General features: G+C 30.7%; 3 protein-coding genes across 3 annotated transcripts; 1 reads left to right on the top strand and 2 right to left on the bottom strand.

Moving 5' to 3' along the window:
- Positions 1 to 2873: 2873 nt before the first annotated feature.
- Positions 2874 to 3640, bottom strand: LOC130896721 (probable DNA-directed RNA polymerases I and III subunit RPAC2). Its single transcript, XM_057805000.1, has 2 exons — positions 3163 to 3640; positions 2874 to 2998 (listed from the first exon to the last, which is right to left on the bottom strand). The coding sequence occupies exon 1, from the start codon at positions 3518 to 3520 to the stop codon at positions 3221 to 3223; it is 300 nt and encodes a 99-aa protein (XP_057660983.1). The 5' UTR covers positions 3521 to 3640; the 3' UTR covers positions 2874 to 2998; positions 3163 to 3220.
- A 130-nt stretch (positions 3641 to 3770) lies between these two features.
- Positions 3771 to 18202, top strand: LOC130896718 (GATOR complex protein MIOS). The gene is made up of 13 exons (XM_057804992.1): positions 3771 to 4004; positions 4194 to 4391; positions 4982 to 5299; positions 5366 to 5558; positions 6537 to 6733; positions 6920 to 7086; positions 8651 to 8895; positions 9178 to 9538; positions 9617 to 9755; positions 10530 to 10665; positions 11256 to 11457; positions 11783 to 11961; positions 12978 to 18202. Exons 1-13 carry the CDS (start codon positions 3887 to 3889, stop codon positions 13051 to 13053), a joined length of 2529 nt encoding a protein of 842 aa, XP_057660975.1. The 5' UTR covers positions 3771 to 3886; the 3' UTR covers positions 13054 to 18202.
- Positions 18203 to 19105: 903 nt separating this feature from the next.
- Positions 19106 to 26022, bottom strand: LOC130896720 (ras-related protein Ral-a). The gene is made up of 5 exons (XM_057804999.1): positions 25818 to 26022; positions 25406 to 25726; positions 24155 to 24329; positions 23222 to 23321; positions 19106 to 19364 (listed from the first exon to the last, which is right to left on the bottom strand). Exons 2-5 carry the CDS (start codon positions 25717 to 25719, stop codon positions 19339 to 19341), a joined length of 615 nt encoding a protein of 204 aa, XP_057660982.1. The 5' UTR covers positions 25720 to 25726; positions 25818 to 26022; the 3' UTR covers positions 19106 to 19338.
- Between the last annotated feature and the right edge of the window lie 48 nt (positions 26023 to 26070).

Here is a 26070-nt window from a genome sequence, read left to right as displayed (position 1 = left end):
TGGTCTCATACTCCGTTTATGTAATTGTTTTGTTTTAATCTTTTTCTAGTATCTAAACAGTCATCTCGCCATTTGGTACATACTTTCTCAAATTTGTAGGTTATTATGAACCGGCAAATCTTTCACTCAAACAAACAAAGCACGTAGACAAACAAAAATTTTTAACATTTTTGTGTCCAGTTGATATGTTAAGCCTTAAACTTAAATCGAATGTTTGATTAAAAAACAAAGTCTTTTCTATTATTTTAACGAAAAAAAATTCACCACCACTTGTCGCAGGTGCCGAAACGAAACGAACTAAATTGAAATAGTGCCATCGACCTATTATAACCAGAACTTATTTCTATTACCATTTCTCCCAAATAGATATCTCCCTCGGAATTACTCTATATATAAAAAGCAAATTTGCCGGTGAATATAAAGAATAATATCATAACAAATTTCACTAAAGTTACTTGATTTCACAGTTCAGTTCTAGAATGTAGATAAAGAGAGGACGTTTTAGCAATGAAACTGAAATTCTTCGAACGGAGTGAAAGGTTCATAACAAATTAATTCCTACTCGAACGCTAGAATATTGATCAGAAATGACTGCTACTGTCCCACAATAAGTGAACTAAAGAATATTCAAATATATGAAGAAAACAAACTTGATGGCATGTTACAATGTGTAAAATACAAAGTTTGGAAACAAAGTCTCGAAATGAAATGTAGTGACCAAAATCGCAACTTTAACAATAAATTTAATAAAAATGCTAAACAAATCATTTATCTTATGAGCAATTTGTTTGTAGGTGATACTTATGTGATTTATATTGAACCAGATCGACTTTCTTTGATAATGCCTATAAACTTATACACTGTTATAGGGTTATTTATCTTTTCTATTTAGAAAGAAGTAAACGGATCCTCACTAAAAAAATATTAACGTTGGAAGAAAAAATTTCAATCCCTTGCGATGATATATTCTAGTTGTTTACATACGAATTTCGTTATCTTTTCCACTTGAAAAAGCGACTGAAAAAATTCCATTACGAACGCGACGTACAGCCAAGTTAATCTGCGATTTCACGGTGGATTGCAGACAGATTTTTTCAAAAGCTTGAACATATATAGGGGATGATTATTCTCACATTAGGAACGACAAGACAAAAGAAAAGATAAAATTATGATAATAACGCGTATCAGATTTTCAGGAGAGAATACGAAATGTTCACTAATCTGAGAAGTAGACACGGATTTTGTAAAGCTTCTTATACTCGAATGGATATTTTTAAGTTACAACTCAAGACGTGAAATTTGCCCGCTTAGGGACGTTGACACACGAAATATTAAGAGGCAAAACTCAGTTAAATCAGTATAATAAGATGTAAAACGGAATTTACAATTCATAATATCAAGTGAGAATTAAAATTTCTCAAAGTTTATATGGGCATTCGAACGTAAGAAGTCATTGCCCTTTTTTTTAACCAGATATCTGCTAAGGAAGCATCACGTTTATAAATACATGGTGTTTCCAAAAAAGGTAATACCGTCTCTAGGCTAGATTGAAAACTGAAAAATATTTGGGGGTTGCACAGTAAAAATTACATTTTTTACGATTTTGCCGCAACTACTGGGAAAATTGTATTGAAATTTTATACGAATATGTTTTGGAAGCTGATACATCCAATGAATTTGTTTTTATGTTTAACTCCCATAGAGGGCGCTAGTTACACGGTTCATATTAAGTAATAATGAACATAACTTTTTAATATATTTAATAAAGAAAATTTCAAGTGAACTTAAATATCATATAATTTTGATAAGATTTTTTCATTTCAGTTCAAAATGTAATAAGAAAATCTTACTTAACATTCATATAACTTTTAATGAATAGTAAATGTAGAAAAACAATTTTTCTTTATTTATTTGTAGCATAGGCATTCTGACTGAATACACTGTTTACATACATAATACATAATGCCAGTCTCTGAAGACGATAACTTGGTTAACGAAACGCGCGTCAGGAAGTGTAATTGTGAGTGTTGGTGTATTCAGTATGAATATCGCCTTCATTTGTGAACTATACTGTATATACCATAATTTTCTTCATTATGTATTCCATCATCAGAATAAGTTTTAAGATCTTATTGTAAGCAATTTTCTTGTTCTGGTTCGTAAACAGGGTCATTAATAAGGTCTATATCATTTTCCATAATCAGTAGCTTTATCATTACTTTCAACACAGTTTCCATTTTCTTAAGTATAACTTTGAACATATAGGAGGAATTGCATGAATATTTTGTGAGTTAGGTGTTGACACCTACATATTTATAGGAATTTGTAACAACTTCAATGTCAAAACTATGCACCAAATACATTTATAATAAAAACCTATTTTCTAGAAAAATTGTACATATGAGATATTGCACAGATATGTATTGTTACTTGTGTTAATGACACTGTCCTACAAGCAGTGTAATGAGGTAATACATACAATTAATATGTTAGAAAATGTCACAAATAAACTTCACTAATTGACTCAAAGCAATAAAAATGAGGGTTTTTCCTTATTAAAAAAATATTTTATATGTCAATACAAACTAAGAGAAAAGAAAACCTAGGCTTAATTAGTTTCTAAGCTGCAACAAAGCATATAAGAAGAAAAATTAAAACAACTACTGTATATAAAAAGCTCTGTGTCTGTGAAGTTACTTGGAGTTTATAAGCAGAATAATGGTGAAGTGCATAATTATAGTATTGAACCAATAACAGCAAAATAAAAATATTGAGGAGCATGACAGAACCTTTAATATGTGAGTGAATGAAAGAAAAACACTTAATATGCTTTTAACAAATCATAATTTGATTAATAAAAAGCTAAAAACTATTTTTAGAAGAGATTTATATTAGTATTATATTTGACAATTTGAACAGTCTTTATAGAGTATTGGTTTACTTAGCAAGACTTGGGGCGTTCTTGAACGGATTTTTATGTGTGTAGCTTCACATGTACCTACAATATTATCAATGTATTAATCTGAATTCTAAAACTAATGGAGTGAACTCGCTAAAAATGCTGGATTGCAACACTAGTAGGATCTTCACATTAGAATTTGAACAGGTATACAATGATTATAGCAGTCTACTTTGAAATATTGTATTTATCTAATTACTTACAAAATGATATATACATTGTCTTCACTGTAAATATAAGACATCAGAGCTTTAATATTTATTAATAATTTTTCAGTTCTTCATTGAATTTGTCTAAAGTTACATCACATAATTGTACTAAATCCTCAAGACCTTTCTTCAAAGCATCTATAGCTTTACCATTATTCATTTGAATTCTAAAATGCATTTTCGATTCGGATGGGTGAGGAACTGTGTATCCACAAAACTGCACTTCCGGATAACTAGAAATAATGCAACGTAAAGCATTTCCTAATGTGTGTCCCTCATCCTGGAATACAAAAGTTTTAGATTTGGCTGAATCTGTAAGAACTTCATTTCCTGATAGTTGTGCTATAGGCATATTTATCACTAGGTATTAAATTATATAAAGTTATTGCAATACTTATTTTTATTCTAACATTAAAAAATTAAATGTGAAGTTATCACTTTTCTCTCTACAACATAGCCTACAATTCTTGTGTATTAAATATAAATCTTCTATTTCCAAACACGTGCAAGTGAGATTCAAAAGAGTATATCAAACTATTTACCTAATCTTACTAGCCGAAAAACTTCAATAACTGGAGACATATCTATTATATAGAAACGAAGAGGCATGTGACAAATATGTCGAAATTACGTTGAAAAACATAACCCTACTTACGCAATGTTTGTAAACACATTGTTATTATTTAAAAGAAAACATATATGATATTATCTCGTAATTATGTCTGGTAAATTAGAAATTCAATGGTCTCCAATACACAACAAGTTCATTACCTGGGGTGCAGAAATTTGTCTGTATCAAATACAAGCTCTAAAAAATGACACACTGCCTTCTACAGGTACTTATTACGTTTGTCTTATATTTTTATTCATATGTAGTTTGAATATAATATGTCAATTTCATCATTTTTATTTGTTATTTTTGTTTCTCATTTTTGTCGTTTTTATATTTGTTTACTCGGTGAGTATACTACTAGGCTTTGTTGAGGGAGAAGTTTAGTGTATGTAATATATTGCCAACTTTTCAGTATTCAAAGTTTCTGATACAACATGTGCTCAAGTTTTAACAACTAACACCAATCATCATTATGTTAGAAGTATTGATATCTACCCAAAATGTGAAAATGACTTACTCTTAGCCATTGGTCTTGGTAATGGTAGAGTTGCCTTAACATCTTTTGGTCCATCTGAACATGATGCTTATGGATTTCCAGGAAAAGAATTAGGTAGGTGTTAGCTAATTGAAATATATGCCCTCAAATGTGAAAATATAATTGTATCTTTTATTTTGTGATATAACTCAATTGATTTATTAAATTAAAATATGTTTTTCAATAATAAAACCAACTTAAAAATAGCAAAAGGACATATGATAGTATTTTATATTTCTGTATCCATTCAAAATTATGCATCTGAACAGTATAATTATAAGATATAGATAACAATAAAAATAAGAAATTACGAATGGTCTTGTGGGTTGGAGATTTGAAATGAAACTGTTTAAGAGTTTTTCAAATTGTCAATGGTTCGATCCCTTATTACTATATTATTACTCAAATGTCGTATTCAGAAGGACAATAACACCAAGAATATAAATAAGTCCAAACATTTTAGAGTGAAGAAATAATATAAATCTAATACCATATCGATTTAATTGTCCAGTTGTCTAGGAATTTGAGATGCAAAATGTATATAAATTTTTGTAATGTAAGTTCAAAATATGTTTAGCACAGTCATAGGTTAAGATTGTTTAACAAAAAAAATCTTGTATATAATTAAACTGTTCATATTGATGTTTTATAATTATCTTTTGTAGTACCCAGACATAGTCGTCATTGTAACGCAGTGCTATTTAACCCTATTGAGCATAACTTAATTGCGGCTGGTCTTGATAAATACAGATCTGACAGTTCAATTCTTATTTGGGATATTCACAAATTCAATTCTAATAATGATTCATCAAATAGTGGTAGAATGGCTGTTAATACAATGGCACCAGCTGTTGAATTGGTTAAACCAGTTGCAGAGTTTGGAACATCAGAAGTTACATACAGCTTAGCTTGGTTCCACGGAACAAGCAAAATATTAGCATCTGGTATGAATGGAAAGAATATAAAAATTTTTGATATGCGAGGTAATTCTGAATCACCAAATGAAATGCAAAGAAGTTGGTCATTTCAATAACTCATTATGCTTTTAGATCCAAATAAGATGGTAAATTCAACTGTAACCAAAGGTGTTTTTGGTGTTTGTACAAATCCTAATGATGATATGCATCTAGCATCTTATTATGAAAATCAAATCTGCCTTTGGGATGTTAGAAATTTTGAAAAAACTGTTGTTTCTATTCCCCAAAGTAAATCCATAATAAAAATAGGATGGTGTCCAACTAAGTGAGTATTTTACGAATTATTATTCAATTCAGAATGAAATATATATACTATGGAAAGAAGATTCCGAGTATTAAATCTGTCAATGTGACAAAGAATAGATTTAAGGAAATTGATAATGACTTGCGTACGACTAAATTGTTTATATTTAGTCACCTTTGAACATTTTCTAGAATTTTATAGTGAAAGCAGATCCCTAAGAATTCCCAATATATTTTTCTAAATTTCAGCTTATTATTTATTTCATTTATTCATGACAGACACGACCAATCAAGACAAGAATTAATTTGATATGACCTGTTTTTATTTTAAGAAACATATTTTCTTTTGTAATAAATTAAAATAAATTAAAAAATATTAAACTACATGTCTTGACACGTTTATAAGTGTAAACAATGAGTAAACGCTAACACTGTTGTCAAATTTAACAAGTTGTATCTAATATTACCTAATTGTCTTACTTTAGTGATTTCCAGTAAAATTCCCGTTTTTTTCCTGGGAATTTGTGTTTTGGGAAATTTCCCGTTCCCAGTGGAAATTCCCCGGGAAAATTTCCCGGCTATCCATCACTACATACATGTAAAAAGTTAGCAGAGAAGACAGCAAACGCAAACCAATTATGATAAAAAATTTGTTGCTGATTAGTTGCCAAAGAATTAAGTTTGTTACTCTAACAGATTCCTCAATAATGACAATATATCTAATTTCACATTGAGGTAGTAAACATTTTGCAAATAAAAAATTAAATCAATTTTGCTGGTTAGGTGTCCAAAATTAATTTTGTTTATATTAATCATATTTGAATCATTTGAACTTCTGAATAATTTTCTGGACTAGTAGCTTAAGAGTAAAAAAAATATATAAAATTCAGAAAACAACAATTATTACAGAAATGTTTAAATAAACAGTTTTAAAAGTCCATCTATTAAGTAAGTTGCAAAAAATATTGTTAATAGAAATAGAATTATCTGATTTTTATAGATACAGTTCCTTGGCAAGTTTACAACGTGATAGCTCAGTAATCAATCTTTATGATATCAAACATAGTGTTGTTAGTAATGAAGAACTTGAACCGAACGTGATGGAGAGGATTGTAAGTCCTGGTTCACCTCATAACATAACATCTTTTTCATGGCATGCGACAGATGAAAACCGTCTTTTGACTATTGCCCTCTCCGGTAAGCTATGTTTATATTGAAAATCATTTATATATCCGATAAAATAATATGATACAAATCAGTTCAAATATTATCCAGTTTTAGTAATTATTAATTACATTGTAACTATGCATTAAGTTTATTTTCTATTCTATACATTCTATTCTATATCAGGAATTCCAAGTGAAAATTATACCATGTTTTCAGGTACTATTAAGGATTATACTGTTTTTGATAGGATAACCGTGAATTGGTCGACAAATAACATCGTATGGTCGCACGGTAGAAAGATACTTCGACATGTCAATGATACATTTGTAGAGGATATATCACATAATATCAAAGAGAGAGCGAAGGATCGTTATGGTATTCAGGTATCTAATAATTTTATATATATTTCAATCAAATCCATTTAATTTATTCCAAAAATTAGCGTTTTATATTGATGCAGTAATCAAAAGTTATTTTGATAAATGGTAAATACGGGCACTTTTATATTATATTATCTGCATGATCAATAAAACAAATTATCTTAGCAATATGACTGCATCTAGATATTGGGGAGATAATTTATAAAGTTTTAAAAATTTGTTAGTACCGAGTCTTGATATACAAGCAAATATAAATCAAAAGATTCTTCACTTCTCAGGCGGGTATATATTATCCTGTAGCGAAATCCGACCACGATTGAATTCGGAAAACCAGTGAAACACGGTGACTCGAGATGATGCTTCATCACCAAAAGTCGAAGCGAGTTGATTGGCACACTGCTATTGGTTTAATCCATGTCGAAAATAATTGAAAATCATCACATCAAATGTTCGTGATTTAATTGAACAAGTTTTCATGAAAAATAACAATTTACAATGAAAGTTGAAAAAAATAATAAAATAACTTTCCAGATACTAATTTACTCACAAAAATAACAATATAAAAACAGAATGGTACAACAAGAAAACCTGGTCATCTAGATACATTAATTTTAACTCAAACCATTATTTAATCGCGGTTAATCAAGAGACACCTATAAGATCTATGCATATGAACTCGAAGCTAATAGACAATCGACTATATGGTTCTTTCAAGACGAAACCAAATTCAACAAAAATTGTTTGCGCACGTAGAACTTTGATGCAAATGATCGTTTTTTTCGGAATAACTAAACATACCGCCACCGTTCCATTAGAGCATCGTATATTGGTCAGTTCTGAATGGTAGATCAGTTTGTCAGAAGTATTAAAAAAATAAGGAAAACCAATCGCCGAAAATGAATCAGTCTCCAACTCGACAATGCGAACTCTCACACATCAGTTCAAACAAAACCGTTTTTGAATAGTCAGAACATCAAATAGATGGGTCGTGGGCCGTACAGTCCTTGTTTGGCAACCATTAATTTCTTCTTATTTCCGCATATCAAAAATAAATTGCGAGGTCAACGTTTTTCTACACATGAAGAAGTCGCTTGTTATTTAAAAACGGTACCTTTATAAAAACCTGTATCATAAATAATTCTTCATTTGTTTTTGCGTGACTGCATTCTATGCCCCAAGATTGGGGCTCAATATTGCGCAAAATAGTAAAAGACAAATGAATTTTATGACGAATAATTTAGGTCCTATCCATTTTTGTCACCAAGGGAAAAACTAGAACATTAAGGGGGAGTTTCTTGATCTATATTTGATCTATATTAAGATTCCTTTTGAAATTTTTCAACGTTTTATAAATGATATTCTTTGAAAAACCTATTTTACATCAAAAATGAATGTCAGTAACATATAAAAAATTATGACATTACTAAATTTTCCATATGATTTCTACTTATCAGTTCAAACCCATGTTCCAAGTAGATTTTGAATATGCTATATAGATGAATATAAGTGAAATTTTCACTTGAATGAGTACCGTTGCTAAATATTCAATATTCAATTTGTTTTTTAGGAAGATTTTTCAAAAAACGCCGAATTAGTAAAGGACGATCTATCGTTAGCTAACGTTTGGAACTGGCTTCATTTGACGAAGCAACTAGTAGAAAGTGGTATTATAAAAGATCCAGAAGATAAGCATCCGGGAGTTTTATCGGTAATATCAAATATAGATCCTGTCCAAAATAAATCTGATGTGGTTACTGTCTTTTGGCGCGACGTGGGTTATCCTAATTGTCAAGGCTCTGTAATTATGTACAGGTAACATGATGCAAAGTTTTATGATCATGTATGTTATTAGAACCTGGCTAATGTTGAGATATTGTTGCTTCTTCGAGTGCTTTTACACCAAGCAATTTTGTGCATTCTTCCTAGTCGTTGAAAAAAAATCACAATTATAAAGATAGAATGAATACTAGTAACATTCTTTTAGAAGCAGAAAACAATATTTATACACTTATACAAGTGGAAGAATAAAAATTAGGAAAATACTATTAAAATATGATCATATATTGTAACACATCATGAAAATAATATTTTTAGGCACGAAGATAGAGACAAAGCTTTACGTTTATGTAGTTGGCCGTTAGAAAAAGATTCTCAATACCTAATGGATTTTATTGAACATCTTGAAAATTCGCAAGCCTACACCAGAGCCGCTGCCATAGCAGTGTTTAACCTCAAGATACAATTGGCAATAGAGGTACTAAGAGGAGCACCGAGTAATGCCAATTATGGATCGAATTTAAACGTTGTCGCTATGGCACTCTCAGGTTTTTCCGATGAACCCAATAGTCTTTGGAGACAGAATTGTCTCAACTGTCTATCAAGATTGAGTGATCCTTACTTAAAAGTAATGTTCAGCTTTCTAACAGCTCCAGATTATAATTACGATGAAGTGCTGGTGAGTATTTTTTATGTTATAAATTTGGTTGATATTAGGTTATATTGATTTGAATTTAAATGAATATCTCTGTTACAGAACGAAAAAGGTATAGCGGTAGATGATAGAGTAGCATTATCTTGTTTGTATTTGCCGGATGAAAAATTATTGGAATATATGAGAAAATTGTCAGAAGAACTTTGTAATGAAGGTAATTTGGACGGTCTTCTAGTCACGGGTGAGTAAAAGCTGCCGGTCAAACCAGCCAATCCATTATTAAGGCAAAATTTTTCCCCGAATATATATTCTTGACAAGTTTTTCTTAATGAGGGAATTTTTTAGTTTGATTATTTAGATTACATCACCTTTGAATTAGTTGATATTTTCCCATATTCCCTATATTTGGTACCGAGCGATAACTGTTTCCAAAGTAGTATAACCCAACAAAAAACAGATAAATTGGATTTTCGATCCATTTTTTAGTCAATCCAATATACACCGACATACAACACACCAGATAAAACCGTCAACTACAGTTTTAACTCGAAACGTTTTAATTAAAACTAGATGCCAGTTCAACTGAATATATAAGAAATGATGTAATTCGACCGCAATTGACGTCAGTAGACATCCGAAGACAATAATCAATATGAGATGACAATTGACCTCAATCGGCTAGAATAGAAATTAATCGATAATATGTGGAAAAAAAGTAGAATTGATATGATTGTACCTCAATCGACGTCAGTAGACATCAGAAGACATTACTCGACCACAATCGGCTGCAATGGACAGTTAATCAACAATTTCTGACAAAAGTAGACGCCAATACACCACCCAAATATATAAGAATTAATGTGATTCGATTGGGCTCATTTACGTTACAGATTTTTTAATTTATAGTATGCATTATATATAGTATAATATGCATAAATCGATTCCAATAATCAATTAATGATTCGATTCCAAATAATATCTTTTCATATTATCAAAGTGTAAAATTTAATTTTAGGTAACAGTTCTACTGGATTGAAACTCTTACAGAAATATCTGGATAATGTCGGTGATATTCAATCAACGACTTTAATTGCAACAAGGGCCTTCCATGATGATTTAGGGTCTGAAGTTGTGACAAATTGGATTGATAAGTAAGTACAGCATCGGTGAAAATAATGAACGTAACAGCGTCAAAGTGGGTGCAAGCTTAGTAAGCAGTATAAACAGGTTGTAATGTCGAATACTTGTGACAAAAGGAAGTTGCTTAAGAATATTGATTTTTGATTGATTACTACTACTATTATTCTCAGATAAAAAAAAAACACAATATATTTGCGAAGATGGCTGAGAATACCTGGTATGAGACAAACTAAGGTACACTTAGATGTACAGTATATCTTTACAATTTAAATATGCGTGAAATTCGACTGATGACTGACATACACACTATGGGCATCACGGACGATCCAGGATGTCTCTAGTGCATCGAGGAGGAAGGAACTGGAATCCACGTGATAAGTGAGTGGCTAACACTCATAATCAAACACTTGAGTAAGCCTCACAGTTTAGCTAGTAACGTCACAAGGTTCAAGTCAAAGTGCCTGATTGGCTTTTCAAAGGACATCAGCCTTTGGTAATTTTGAGTGGAGTATGATGGGCTTATCAGAAGACATGTGTGCTCAACGGTCTCTCACCATCCAATTATGAACTATGAAAAAATTATCATTTTTTATTTTTTCAGTTACAGAAATGTTTTGAATAGTTGGAAAATGTTTCACGAGCGCGCCGATTTTGACATAATGTTAGCTTCCTACAAATCCGAAAAACCACCTCAACAAGTTTACGTATCTTGCAATTTCTGTGGAAAAAGCATATCCGCTTACTTATCTAGTCACGATAGGAATAGGCCTCAACTTCATAAAAGTTCTGCGATCAAATCGAAGGTAAGTCTTTCATAAAAAAAATCAATATCTTTTATTCTAACAGGTAGATAAGCTGAAATTGCTGTAAGTGTTGGTGATATTGTGAGTTTTGATAAAGTGGTAGTAAATACTATATTCCATATCTGTGATTTTTAATGTTGAATTGAATAAATTTAGTTTTTCATTTATTCTGAGCTTCCTCTATTTAATAGATATAGCAATTTCGTAAACTGACCACTGCTTGAATCTTTCTTGTTGATTTTGATGTGTTTGGTGTCTATACTTGTGCACATAACAATGTTAAAAACTTTTGCAACTTTTTGGATATAATAATATTACGTTTCAGTTATCTTCGTGTCCAAATTGTCGAAAACCTTTACCAAGATGTGCCATTTGTCTACAATATATGGGAACGACAACAGGGGATTGTTCAGGAACAAAAAATACGCCGTTCGAATTATGGTTTACGTGGTGTCAAACGTGTAGGCATGGTGGCCATGCAGGCCATTTGTGCGAATGGTTTGAGTAAGTTTTCTTTAAGCTGGAAATTTCTGGAACCATTGGTGATATTCATACTGAACACACTGTTTGCACCACCACTACATCAACACTCATAATTGCACTGTCTGATGTGAGTTTTCATAATCAAGTTATCGTCTTCAGAGACTGAAAGTAAACTGTTTACCTTCAGTCTCTGAAGACGATAACTTGGTTATCTAAAAGGGCATCAGACAGTGTAATTATGAGTGTTGATGTAGTGGTGGTGCAAACAGTGTGCTCAGTAAGTTTTCTTTAAATATAAGAATAAGGTACTTGCATTTTTTAAAAATTATTTACTTTTTGTTGATTTTTTGAATTTTTGATATGAAAAAATGTCAAAAAGTAGAATAAAATCTAAATATTGAACTGAAAATCGCAAATATTTCAATTTTTTTACTACATAAGAAAACTATTCTCATTGGTTTTCAGTTGTGACGTCATAAGTTTAATAAAAACATTGAGCAGTTGTCTGCCCGATTATCACGAGGTTATCGTTGCCTGCAACGTAGCGTGTGCTATTATAATGCTGAGCTAAGAATAAAGTGAATAAAGCTTCTATATTTGAATCTCACTTTACAATGATTCTGACAACAAAAATAATTTTTGTTTATATTCGATTGTCTTGGTATCATAAAAAAACTTTAACATTTGTTTTAGTCGTAGTATTTTCACATAGTGGCACAAAACACGATATATATACAATTTTTCATATTATATTAAAGTTTACTAATAATGCTTATTATAAAACTGTATAACTGTATTTATTTTATGCCTATGACGTCACGCAATATGGCAACATTACTAAAATCTTTGAACTACCTACAAATTTTTTTAATTTTCAATAATTTTTCTTCTCTATAAATATTGATCAAAGTATTAAATATAAAAAAGTTGTATATAAACAATCCAAATTTATTTTTTTATGAAACCATGCATACCCTATTTATATACGTTAATGGTCAATATTCACTAAAGATTAACATATTTTCTTCTAATTGTAGTGAACATCAAGAGTGTCCTGTGAGTGGATGCAGTTGTAGGTGTTTCGCTATAGATGCAATGATAGCTCAATCATGAAAGTTGCATATACTCTATAACCTATATTTTTGTACGTAGTAAATATGATTTAGTACATTTTGCATCAAAAGGGTTTCGAAGTTGAATTATGACAAAAGTATGTGTTATTTACATGTGCTTTATGATCGAATTTTTTTTGGAACTGGCAACTTTTTCCTCACTTAATGTTAAGTGCAAAGTAGTGTTTTACCCTAGTTGAATAACTTTGATATATCTTTATGTTAAAATTTCTGAATCTATCGGTGATATTCATACTAAACTAGACTGGGCCGAAAAATTATATATTGGAACCAAAAGTTGCTTACTGATTTGAAACGTAGATCCCCAAGTTGAGGTAAAACTAATTTATTTAAGTCGGTCCCCAAGGGGAAAAGAAACCCACACCTAATTATGTAACAAGAATCAAAAAATATTGAGGTTCAACCGGGCCCTAAGCTCAAAATAATCCTTCAATATGCACAACACTGTCAATAAGCTAATGCATTGTCTGCATTGATCTACTGCAGATCAGTAGTAAAAGTTTAGTCACATATGAACATAGCTCTAATACAAGAATTCAATGGGAATTATTTTGGACATTTATAGCTTAGTCTACCGGTTAAAGCAATTGATGTGTAATTTCTTACATTATCAAAAAATGCATTACTTGTACAAATCTGAAAGATATAGGATGTGAGAGCACAAATCTTTATACAGTGTGGAAAGGAGGTGTTATTCGACTAATTGAAGAGTGGTTAGGAAGACCTTTGCAGCATACTAAAAATTGACAGTCACAAGAAAGACCCATATAACTATTCAGAACCTATTGAGAGTCTTGTGAACGACTGCGAAAAAGTTGCTGTTGTGCAATTTGCGAAGCCATTAAAAATAGAAATCTTCCCAAAAATTTATGCGAAAAGAATCCTGGTAAGCCTTTCTCAAGTCTTTTCAGAATCTCCTGTTTTTCAAGCAACGTTAATGTTTTGTATTTTCATTTACACTGGGGTGACATTTTTCTCACTAATACTCTACTAAACAGCTACGTTGAGAATAACACTAAACCAACAGATGTTCGCGACACACGAAATAAGAGAATACTGGACCGATCGTCAGTTGCTTCTTTACACTAGTCTTGAGTATCATGTCTCAACATGATTCTCCCATCACACCCGTTTGAGACCTCCGGATTACTGGAGTGCCGGATCAAAGAGGTTCTACTGTACATTGAAGGAACCGAGAGGATTTATTGGTAGAAGAGAATTGACTGGCAGAATACAAATGTCACCGAAATTCCAATTATCAAAGCCTTAACAATTGCGGAATTGACAGAACAATCCAATCATTAGAAGTTAATTTCTGGCGATTCTCCTTGTCACATTCCAGCAGTTGAAAGATGTGTGAAAGTTACAGAAACATCCTTGAAAGTATGCGGAAGTTAATCAATGGATGGATATATCGGGCAAAAATTGATGTAAGGAGAGATTTTTTGAAACAAAGCTAAATATTGTGCTGCAGAAAAATATTAATTTTTTCGAAGTGGGCGGAAAGGGAGGGAAGATGTCCTCTCTATGAGGTCTGGGCTGGTTTAATATTTATTAGTGATATTAATGTATCTTTTTATCATAAACACCAAACCAGGTGAAAAGATGTACAAAAAGCTTGGGGCTCGGTAAAAATATTGAATATGTTAAATACTGGGAGCCCTTGGGACCGTTTTACACACTAGTTATCATGGAGTTGTGTTTATATTTTTTCGGCCTGCCCTAATGTTTATCTTCACTACACTAACAACAATCACATTTACACTGTCTAACTCGCGTTTCAATAACTAAGTTATCACCTTCAGAGACCAAAGATTGTTAATTTTTCTCTTTTCATTTAATTCTCCGCTTATTAGCTTTTTCATAATAATTTGTAAATGAAGTGTACTACTTGTAATATATTTCAAATTTAGTTTTCTCTAATTACATGATAGCATTGAAATCTATCTTGCTTACTAATTTTTGATAATTATGGAGGGTAGAGGTAAGGAGCGTTCCTTAAATGAACTTGAATTAAGATGGCGTTGCTGTACCAGAGGATCATTTTCTTTTTAGCTCAACGTCAAAAGTACAATTTATTTGACTGTGTTAGCAATTCGACTTCTAATACAACACATTTACCAACTACTAGTATATGACAATTATAAAAGTAACTAAATTCATTTATTTCATGCAATTTTGGGGACACTTTTTGATTCAAATAACTATATCAGTGTATGCACTTACCTCTACCGTCCATAATAAAAAGATTTACACCAACTTCACTTATTGACAGTTTAGCAATATTGCCACATTCAGTAAAAGTAAAATCAGTTTATAAAAAGAGTTTACCTCCATCCTCTGAAGATGATAATTTGGTTATCATAATGCGCATCAGAGTATGTAAAGTGTGATATTTCTTTATTCCATTTTTGTTTTTTCGTATATTTTTGTAATGTATCGGTTTCACATATCTACGAGGTGTGATAAAAAATATGGTGAATCATTATATTAAAATTAGAGTAAAAAAAGGTAACATAAAATTGGAGTTAATCCATGACTCTTAGACAGTAGTTCAATCCCCTTAATTAGAACCATATTTAGAAGGCTTTTTTTGGAAATCTGGTGATTAAAACCAATTAGGGCAGACAAGAAAACTTTAAGCGACCAATTAATTGAAAAAAACGGTAACTTGTGGTACCTCTTTCTTTGCAAATCCTTATTAAACTCTTTAGTAATCTCTCTAATAATCAATGGACTTTTTGAAAGAACTTGTTTGTTTACTTTCGAAACATTTCCATTTGTTTTTCAGGTTTCAGGAATAAAACAATTATTTATTCCATCATACAGTTACTTGGTCTGCCACTCCTATTCTCCCCAGTGACAAAACATCGATTGATACTAACGTCAAGCAGTGGGAATTCTAGATTAATTTTCTTGGAGAGAATTTAAATCTTCAAAAATCAAATCCAACTCATTCATTTCTGTAGGTAACTCTTCATATGATACTCCCTCTAATTCTGACGGGTATTTGTGTAACTGAGTTGATTGAGGTGAAGTTAATTTCTGGAACCGTTGGTGATCTTCATACTGAACACACTATTCCCAATAACACAATTACACTGTCTGACGCGCGTTTCGATAACCAAGTTATCGTCTTCAGAGACTGGAGGTAAACAGATAACAGTTTATAGGAAAATTGTGCTGTTATTTTATTGGGGCTTGCATCAATAGCACTTGTTTGTAAGCATAATTCATACACATCAATAAATGGCTTTCATTTTCCCAATTAAAATGGGTTGTTCTGCATTTAACACATTTTCACCCTCTACTACGGATTTGGAATTAGCATACCCTTTCAAATATGATATATGTATTCTAGAATTCTCAGTTTCATATTGCCAAAAAATAAAATGATATAAACTCATTGTATAATGACCTTATAACTCAACTGAAAATAAAACATTGAGTAAGTAATAATTAAAAACAAAAATCAAGTCCAATGCAATGAAACAACTACTAAAAATATTCAAAAAAAGTAGTTTCTGGTTTTCTCCGCCGTGGCGCTGTCATCTTAATCTGAGAAACGTATTCTTATTGCATTTCAATTATCAAATTAATCTCGAGTCCTTGTAAGGGACAGAAATAATCTATCTACACATCTATTTTTGATGTCAGAGGACGTCCCATTATTCAACTGATTCATTTCCACTTTAAATGCTCATGCCACTTCTGAATAGTTACCATATCATCACCAAAGACAGATTTCAATATTTCTTTAGTTTCCTTGGAAATATTTTTCATTTTGAACCAAAAGTTAATGTTTAGTTTAAGACGTGCCAGTTGACATAGAGGCAACGTTAATAAGTACTTCCATAAAAAATAATTCATTATATTCTTTGTCACACCACGTAGCGTTAAATATCTATTCAACTTCCAGAAATTACAGGGGAAAATAAGGTGTGCATTTCGATATAAATCGCAATAAAACGTAACCACTATGAAATCATCATTTTCAAAAAATAAGAGAAAACGTTTATGAAGCACAATTTGAAATTGTTCTCATTTTTATTCAAGTGCCGAGGTGAAATAAAAAGTAAAATAAACAACGTCACACGAGTTGCACATGCAGATTAAACTGAATAATAAAACTTTCTTCAGTTTCCGATATTATTTTCGACTCTATAATCATTTTGAAACTGACATGGGTGTTGCAGAATAAGTTATTGTTATTCGGCCCCAATAACAACTTACTCTCTAATGTTATTGAAGTTGAGAAGTTACGTAAACATATAATGGAAAAAAAAAAGATTTCTTCCTTTCGTTGCTTCTTACGGTGGGGTCTTTTGCGCAGGCAACCAACATGACAGGTATTGCAGATGTTACTTGTTGGACACTATACACATTCATATGAATTGAAAGTATTTGGTTCAGTTCATGGTTTTCTTTCCTTTCAAATAGTTAAATTCTTCCTCTGGATTTCTTCTTGTATGCTTTAGTTTCAAATATCAGTCTCCATTTCCCCACATTAATAGCCCAAAAGTTTTCTCTCTGAATTACTACATTTTTCTATAATTTCTTTTTTGGCTCTGTAGTCTTAGTTTATCCATTACCTTTCCAGTTTTCTGTTGATTAAAAAGTATTTTATTTTTGATTGTAACTCATTAATCTTAGCTTTGAATTGATTAAATATTTTCCCAAGCGTTTTAGATTCATTTAGATTCAATATTTATTTTTTACTTTTTAAAAATATAATTTAAACAGGTTTAACGTAAATTTCCAAATTCAAATTATAAATTTTTTTTAATCAGTTTTGAGTAATTTATATCAAAATGCCATATATTTCCGGGTTTTTACTGTTTAATTAATTTTTATTATGATTATGGAGTAATATTGTAGTAACAAAGCTGAATTTTCTTTATTTTTGTTAAGAAAATTTTTATATTTTTGTGATGTTTTATCTTTATTATACACATTTCGAATAGCAAAGATATTTATTAATTTGTCATGTATATGTTGAATCATTTTACTAATATTAAGAACTGTATACTGAATCTATTGGATTAAACTGGGAGGTGTTCATTTTGTTCCTATTACAACAATTTTGTATTGTATACAATATTTGAAATAAATTTCAATAAAACCAAAAACAGTCTTTAATTTTAATGATAGTTCTAAAAAAATTGTGATTAGTGCTAATATTAAATAAAAAACGAGCAAAAGTACTGCAAGATTTAGAAATATACATTTTAAATGGGATATTTTGTTGGCAACAAATTAATTTTATTTTCAAACATGCCACCTTCATTTAAATTAAACAAATAGAAATTAACTTAACTCTATCCCAAATACTTCAGCCTACAAAATTCAACAGAAAACCGTTAGAAAATTAATTATCGTGGCGCCCTTCCCACCCTTAAGTATTGAAAATTTCTTCAAAAATACATTTGCTAATGAATTGCGGTATGTCGGTCTCTGAAGAGTTTTCTGTTCATTTTCACTCTTCTTATCACATCTTTTAACCATTTTCACACTCATAACAACCATTTTTTAAATAATTTGAACCTTATTACATTGTATGTATCCATGACAATGAATTTTAACTTTATTCAATAGCGAAATTTTCAGCATATATTAGAAAATAATAAAATAACTTTCCTTTACGTTTACAGTTTTCCAACTATTAGACTAGCCGCTGCCACATTTTTTCGTTGCCCTTCGTTACATTTATTATACCAATCTTTTTGATGGTGTGAGAAGAATGGAGATATGTTTAGTCTATTGAAAATCTAATATTTAACAAAAGATTGAAATTTAATCTTGAAAATTCTCTCACTGTTTCACGGCGTCCTGTTTACGATTGGTAGCTGCTACAATTGTCGGTACGCGCGACTAACGCGCATTTAAAACAATGAAATTAGATAACCTTTATTATGTCAAACTGTCAACTTTTAACAAAAATCCGCAAGTGATTTCCATTGTTTATTACTCTTTTATTCCAGTTATTCACTGACTGCAGTTAAATCACGTCAAAACTTTTGAAATAAAAATAATTTTTTCAAGTGCTCAAACAAATGTAGTACTTTATTTTCATAATCACTGGAAAAAACACAAAGTGAAAATATAAAAATAATAGCGTATTTATTAGTTCTTGCTTTAGTAATTTTTTGTTAGAAAAGTAACAATCATTTGAATGTAACTTGTTGATCAGAAATTGATTGTACCTTTTCTAATGGCTTCTTCTTTTTACCAATTCCTCAAAGTAGAATAAAATGATCCTAATCCATCATGCACAGTAAAATAAACAACACCCTAAAACAAGAGTCAGATAAATAAAATGTTAGCATAATATACTGACTGGAACAAAGAATTTAAACACTCATATGTGATTATTCGATTTTAAAAGTTTTAGTAGTAAACGAATTAACCAGAAAGCTGGCTCAATAATGTGTTATGAAATCTTATGATTAATTGATCTGTGTAGGTTCGGTTCCCACGAGATTGTAATTCATTTCCAGCTATCTCAAAGAACAGCAGAACAATCTGCGATCAATCAAATGGAGAAAGGTCTGGAAACTTTTTGGCCAGATTAAAAGGTTGATATGGTAATGAAAGATAACATATTTTCTAGCATTTTTTGCTGGAAAATAGTCTTGCATGGTGTGAAGATGTGGAACGACAAATAGCTTCTACTACTTCTTGACCGTAGCTCTAGGATGACGTGTTGTCTTAAAAGAAAACTTATGGTGATCTACTACCATATATAATAGTAATCCATAATATGATGTGATGTCTGGTGCACACGCCCTTTTTAACTGTGGAATATCGTCTTTTGTCAAGCCTATTTTTTATTATTGCCCATTGGGGAGAGATTCGTCACTGAAGATGACCTCATTCCATTGCACGTCTCACTGCGTTACCCTCTACATCAAAGCAGATGGTTATAAGAGGCAATGTAACGAGTAAGACCAAAGATGATATACTATATGTCTACTAATTGTCATTTCGAACTCACAAAAAAACCTTTCATAACAAAATTCACTAAGTTCAACATCTGAACTGAATGCTACTAATTGCTAAACCCCTATGCTGATTTCTAAAAATTTAATAATTGTTTAGGTATAAGTGACAACTTTTTTTGTCAGTCAATAAATCATAAAAGAAATTTTTTTGTAAAAGCGAACGGAATAAAATAGCGGACTACCACAAAAAGTTTATTTAGCCCAACACAAAATAAACCATACCGTTACTTGGACTGCTATTACTCTTATACTCCCCAGCAAAAGAAAAGTGACAAAAATTACTTGATAAAAACTATAATTGATCTACTAAAAATTAACATCTTACCCTCAAATTGAGAAATTAATTAATTGAATTATAATGCACTGAAAACTGTTAACTTCATTCAAGGAAAAAAATTTCGAAGAAAACTATTTTGAATAGAAAAAATAAGTACTTTGAATTAAAAAAAAATATACTCAAACCAAGAAAAATTTCTCGGTTCGTGATTTTTCCTCTTGACTTGACTGTTTTTACAGTGTATATTCCATAAAATTTTTTTATAATAACTAATCTGAATCATTTTTTAATGGATTGACTTTACTTTTTTTTCCACTCTAAAACTCTGGCATTTCAAAAATTTTGCCCCCCTAGGCCTGGGCCTCACAGGGCTGTGCGTAAATTCAGTCCTTGAAAGCAGTCAAGGGTACAAGATCGTTTTGACGTTAGTTCTTTTATATGTTTTGTCACTTTCTCTGGCAAAGTAGCAGTTCATATAACTGCATGGCCCAAACAAAGAAGCCAACAATTTAAAATACATTACATTTTCCCTACCGACCTTGTAGCTTTTTCTAATTGCATTTATTAATAAACTGAAAAACTTCTTACCCTCTCTGTATAAGTATAATAAATGATTGTACAAAAATAGTTATATGTGAAATAAAATTTTTATTCATTTTGCAGTACAAATTTGTGAAAAAAACTAAGCCAAAATATTACATTTTATCATACAATCAGAATTATAGAATGTTAAATATCACTGGTTCAATACGATTTACAAAATCCTACGTTAAATACATAGGCTCGTACAATGGAACATGGCAACCAAATCTTTTATTATGAAAAACTCAAATTAATTATAAATTTTACAACTGTACTTTTTATTTTGGGGTTTTTCAGACATTTTCCACATATCTTTGGCATCTATAATCTTCTTTATTATATTTTTATAAAAATCCCATTTATATCTAATGTTCTTTCATTAACCAAGCTTTGTTCGACATTTGCTTTCTAATCTTTCCACTAGGACATTTTTTGTTAATTTGGATGAATACAATTTTGTATACTTGGCATTCATTAGATTGAAATTTTCAATAATTTGTTGTTTAACATTTCGCACTTCCTCTCAAATAGTGTTATAAGTTAAAAAAGTAAACTATCAAGTCATTGAACTTAATTCCAACTTTAGTTTTCGATTTTCGAATGATAACTCATAAACTGTTCTATAATTAAATCTTAATCATGTTTTACCGAATGCACATACTGATCAAAAGTTTTAACATCAAAACAGAGAAAATGCTATCAAAATGTTTTTTTTACCCTAAAATTTAATGACAGTAAAATTTGGTAAATTTACGTTTAAGAAGGTGCCAGTGGAAAAATGACCATAACTCATTAATCCTAATAAAAATCTGTAGCTTGATTTTTACTCAATTAACGGAAAACTATCTTGAAAGAGAAATAAATCACAGATTATATGATTTTAAGAAAACTAAAAATTATGTATAAACTTCTTCGTATAAATATTCGAGAGTTTTATGATGATCCAGTCAAATTTCGACACATTTCAATAATTGCGGGGGACGTAAAATCGGTCAAATCAATTACCTGACCTAAGGTTTCACAAAGGTTGTTTTAATTTACTAGTAAATTGCCAAAACGTGTCACAGGTACCTGTGTACAGGAAGCATTTAATATTATCTGTATTCTGTATATGCAATTTTGATTTTTTATTACTGACATATTTTCGCACAGAAGTAGATGGAGTTGAAAGGGAACAAAAAAAAAATTTGCAGGGCATCAATTCATACCATCCTTAAGAAGAACTGGTTAGGTTAGGTTTTATTCCCATAAGATCTTGAAGTCGATGGAGTGGCTTAGTAGATCTCTTTCTCAGGTTCGAGAGGGGCAAGAACAGAGACTGAAGCTAAGAAACAGTACCAAACGGAATTGTCAGTGGGTTCACTAATACAGACAAGAAGAAACTTGCAGAGTTTACATCTACAAATATTACATCCCACATTTTTCTGGCAAAATTTACCACACTAAAAGGTAATCTACTGGCTATCTGGCCGAATTTACCACAACTAAAGGGCATCTATCTGTTATCTGGCCGAATTTACACCACCCAATATTTGTTCACATAAAAATTTACACAGCAGCAATTAACATAATATAATACATAAAACACATATACAACAGCTTGCAAAGCATATAGTTTTAATAGTCGATAAATCAGCCTTTCCTTATTTATATATTTCGTACCATAATAAATTGCTTGTAATATAGCAAAGTTAATTTAATAAGCTACAAAATTTGGCAAAGCTTCATATAAAATTGCCTATACAAAATGTATTTCCCCAAAAGATATGAAATAAGAGCACAAGGCTTCCCTTTTATTAAATACCTATATATAACAAATAGAGGACATTTTTTGACAAGTTTTAAAACTAAAATTGATGAGCTACCTCTAGTTTCTTAGCATTTCATACTCAAATCAGGTATATTTGTATTAACTTTCTGATCATACTCAATTCAATTTGTTTTCAGTTATGAAAAATTTACTCACACATTTTAGTTCTCCTACTTGCCCAGTAAACCCCACCAAATAAATTACTTTTTAATTCTAGATAGAAATATTTGAAAAAAACATATTTCTTTAACACAAAGTGATTTAATAAATATTTCGTCCAACCAAAATAATTTATCGAACAAAATCACTGAGATTTTGAAATCTTACAAACTAAGACTGTCGTTGGGACTACCAAAATGGAAACTTTCAAATTATAAGTGGATTATCTGGTCATCCCTAACGCGTTGCTTCTTAAATATTACACAAAAAGCAATTAAACAAACACATATTTATACATATTAAAGAATACTGCATATACGTTTCTTTTTCTTGCTGTTTTTGTCCTTTCCTCTGCCGTTGTTGGTTTTGTTTTCTTCAGTTTTTCTTTCCCTGATTTCTCGCATCAGATCGTAGAACACCTAAAACGTTTAATACAGTAATCAATTAATATTAATAAAAATTGAATCTTTGGCAACTAATTAATAACAAAATTTCCTCTATTATTTTTATCCAAGTCGTCTAAAGTCACAAAATTATTGGCCCAAATTACCCCATACAGTGAGAGAAATTTGATATTATTGTATACTTATGAAGTATCAGATTTATTGTAGTAGCAACAAAATTAATTCCTCGGCAACTAATATGTAATATGTCAAATGGTGGTATAATTGACAAGTATAAATATAAAAAATTAGAACAAGTGAACTGATGGTATAATTCTCAACTATGACTATAAAAAATTAAAACAAGTCAACTGATGGTATAATTGTCAAGTGTGACTATAAAAACTGAAACAAGTACAAGAAACTATGTCAACTGGTGGTATAATAGTCAAGTATGAATATAAAGAATTAAAACAAGTACTGTCAAGTACAAAAAAGTATGTCAATTTTTTTCAATGACCATTTCACTAGCTATTCCAATAATAAACACTGTTTCTATGAAATAGTACACCCCCTGCTTATTCGGTCTACTTATTTTAATAAATAAAAATATAATTATTCATTGTATTAGATATTAGATTCCCAGGTATTAATGACTGGAATTGATAATTTACTTGATAACTTTTATAATTTCAAGTGTTACTAATCAGCTATTATTAGATGTGTGAATCAGAACCAGATAATGAAGGTGGTTAAAATTTTACAAGTGAGAAATTATGAACTTTCGACTTCCTCTAATAGTACAGCAAATAAATGTTTATGCTTGAAAAAATTTATGTACAAATTGAAATACGAACATTTTTACTGACCTTGTCCACATGTTCCCGCGTTTTAGCTGATGTTTCTACATACGGAACTCCCCATTGTTTGGCTCTGTCAGTGGCCTCTTGTATAGAAACTTTTCTTTTATCTTCCAAATCACACTTGTTACCAACTAGAAGAAATGGAATGGTTTCATCATTTTTCACCCTAAGTATTTGCTCCCTAAAAATAGCAAATAATTAGTATACTGGGACTTGAGTCAAAAATTCGGGAGTGGGTAGATGACGTGAAAATAATGTGACATAAAAAAATTCTCATATGTTATAGGCATTTAAAATTGCGAAATCAGAGCATATATTCAAGTTAATTTTCTAAATTATACATTAAGATGGATGGATGATTATGTATGACCATATACCAATACCCTGTTTATAATAAGAAACGTCAAGCTCTTAAAAATAGCGATTTACTGCCGACATCACCTCTTCACTTACAGACAACCAAATTCAAGATTTGAAGAGCAATATGTTGACAAAAGTAGTAAGCCCGGAAAATGTGCAGTAAATTGGATGAGATTGGAAGAATATCAATGGACCTAGCATATGTTAGAGAATTGGTGCAAGGTTTAACTCTGTGGCCGGCTACTAGTCCTGATTTAAAGCCCATTGAAAATTTATAGGGGTGGTTGGTAAAAAAAAAATTACAAAAGGAATTTTCGTCCCATGAATATTTGTTGGAATTAAATTCACTCTATGCCAAGATTAGAAAAAATGATTGAAAAGAATGGAGCTCTAATTAAGTACTAAAAAAATTTTTCCCCTATTCAATTATTTGTTGTCAAATACTTTTATTCTTTATTCATTATAAGTATTACTTCTTTATTTTCAAGTTTTATTATGGATTTTTTTAAAAGTGATTCACTTTTGATGCGGCCTGTACTATAACAGGTCGTGGGAGGTATTTTTGTCTTGACAAAACTTAAATTGCATCTTCTAAACATCAGTTTTCACAATTAAAGACATGAAAGGAAAACCATTTTAAGTACTTTTAAGTACTAAATTGAGGAAACAGTAGTAAAAAGATCAAGTTAGTGTTGTGAACAATATAAATAGTTTATATCATACAGCTCATATTGAAATTTCTTAATCTTGGTGGTGAAATGTCTTAAATTCAAAATAATCTTATCGAATCATTAAACTTTCATTTTTAATATTATGATAGAGAATTGCATTTATCTGTTGTGAGATAATAATAAATCCTTATGAGTAGATATCTGAGGAAGAGAAGTAAATGCTCACCTGAATTCTTGAGTCGCTTGAAAGCTTTCATCTTCTGTTATTGAAAAGATGCACAAAAATCCTTCTCCGCTCCTAAAATAGTTATCCCTAATAGCAGCATAATCCTCCTGACCAGCTGTATCAAGAATATCAATTTGAACGTCTTCTCCATCTAAAAGTATCTTTTTTCTGTAAGAATCTGCCTTTGTTGGTTCATAATCCTCTACAAATTCATCATACATAAATTGTAATGTGAGGGCTGATTTGCCAACTCCACCACTGCCTACCATTATTACCTTGTGTAAGGCAGGTTGTACTGTAGTTTTTTTAGCCATTTTTGTACTAAAAATCCAATAAAATGTATAAAAAATAGGCGTGCCGTGTTAACTCATATACCTACCCTATGGTTATTGACCTTTTTAAAAGTACTCACCTATTCAATATACGATTTATCCAAAATATAATATTTATATTCCGTGTAAAGCGCTATTAATCGCTAAATATCAGATCATACTACGAACTAGTATTAAATTCAAAACAAGCTGATTAATTTTTTTTATTTAAACTCCCACTTTCTTCTGATCCAAGAGAACACTCAATTATCAGTCCTACTTCACACGCTACAAGTTGAGTCATCAACACAGTGGCGTTCAATTATATGTATAAATATAAAAAAAATGGAAACA

This window comes from Diorhabda carinulata, chromosome 7 (assembly GCF_026250575.1).
Source record: "Diorhabda carinulata isolate Delta chromosome 7, icDioCari1.1, whole genome shotgun sequence".
Taxonomy (NCBI): domain Eukaryota; kingdom Metazoa; phylum Arthropoda; class Insecta; order Coleoptera; family Chrysomelidae; genus Diorhabda; species Diorhabda carinulata.
The sequence above is the reverse complement of the archived record's forward strand: the minus strand, read 5'-3'. Positions and strand labels throughout refer to the sequence as shown.

What these genes read in the sequence shown, in the direction of transcription:
- LOC130896718 (XM_057804992.1), top strand. Translation starts at nt 3,887, where the DNA reads ATGTCTGGTAAATTAGAAATTCAATGGTCTCCAATACACAACAAGTTC. An exon ending in ATTTCCAGGAAAAGAATTAG is followed by an intron (nt 4,392 to 4,981) that starts GTAGGTGTTAGC and finishes TATCTTTTGTAG; the next exon opens with TACCCAGACATAGTCGTCAT. An exon ending in GGACGGTCTTCTAGTCACGG is followed by an intron (nt 9,756 to 10,529) that starts GTGAGTAAAAGC and finishes ATTTAATTTTAG; the next exon opens with GTAACAGTTCTACTGGATTG.
- LOC130896720 (XM_057804999.1), bottom strand. Translation starts at nt 25,719, where the DNA reads ATGGCTAAAAAAACTACAGTACAACCTGCCTTACACAAGGTAATAATG. An exon ending in CGCGGGAACATGTGGACAAG is followed by an intron (nt 23,322 to 24,154) that starts GTCAGTAAAAAT and finishes TAAACGTTTTAG; the next exon opens with GTGTTCTACGATCTGATGCG. An exon ending in AAACAGCAAGAAAAAGAAAC is followed by an intron (nt 19,365 to 23,221) that starts GTATATGCAGTA and finishes CTCTTGTTTTAG; the next exon opens with GGTGTTGTTTATTTTACTGT.
- LOC130896721 (XM_057805000.1), bottom strand. Translation starts at nt 3,520, where the DNA reads ATGCCTATAGCACAACTATCAGGAAATGAAGTTCTTACAGATTCAGCC.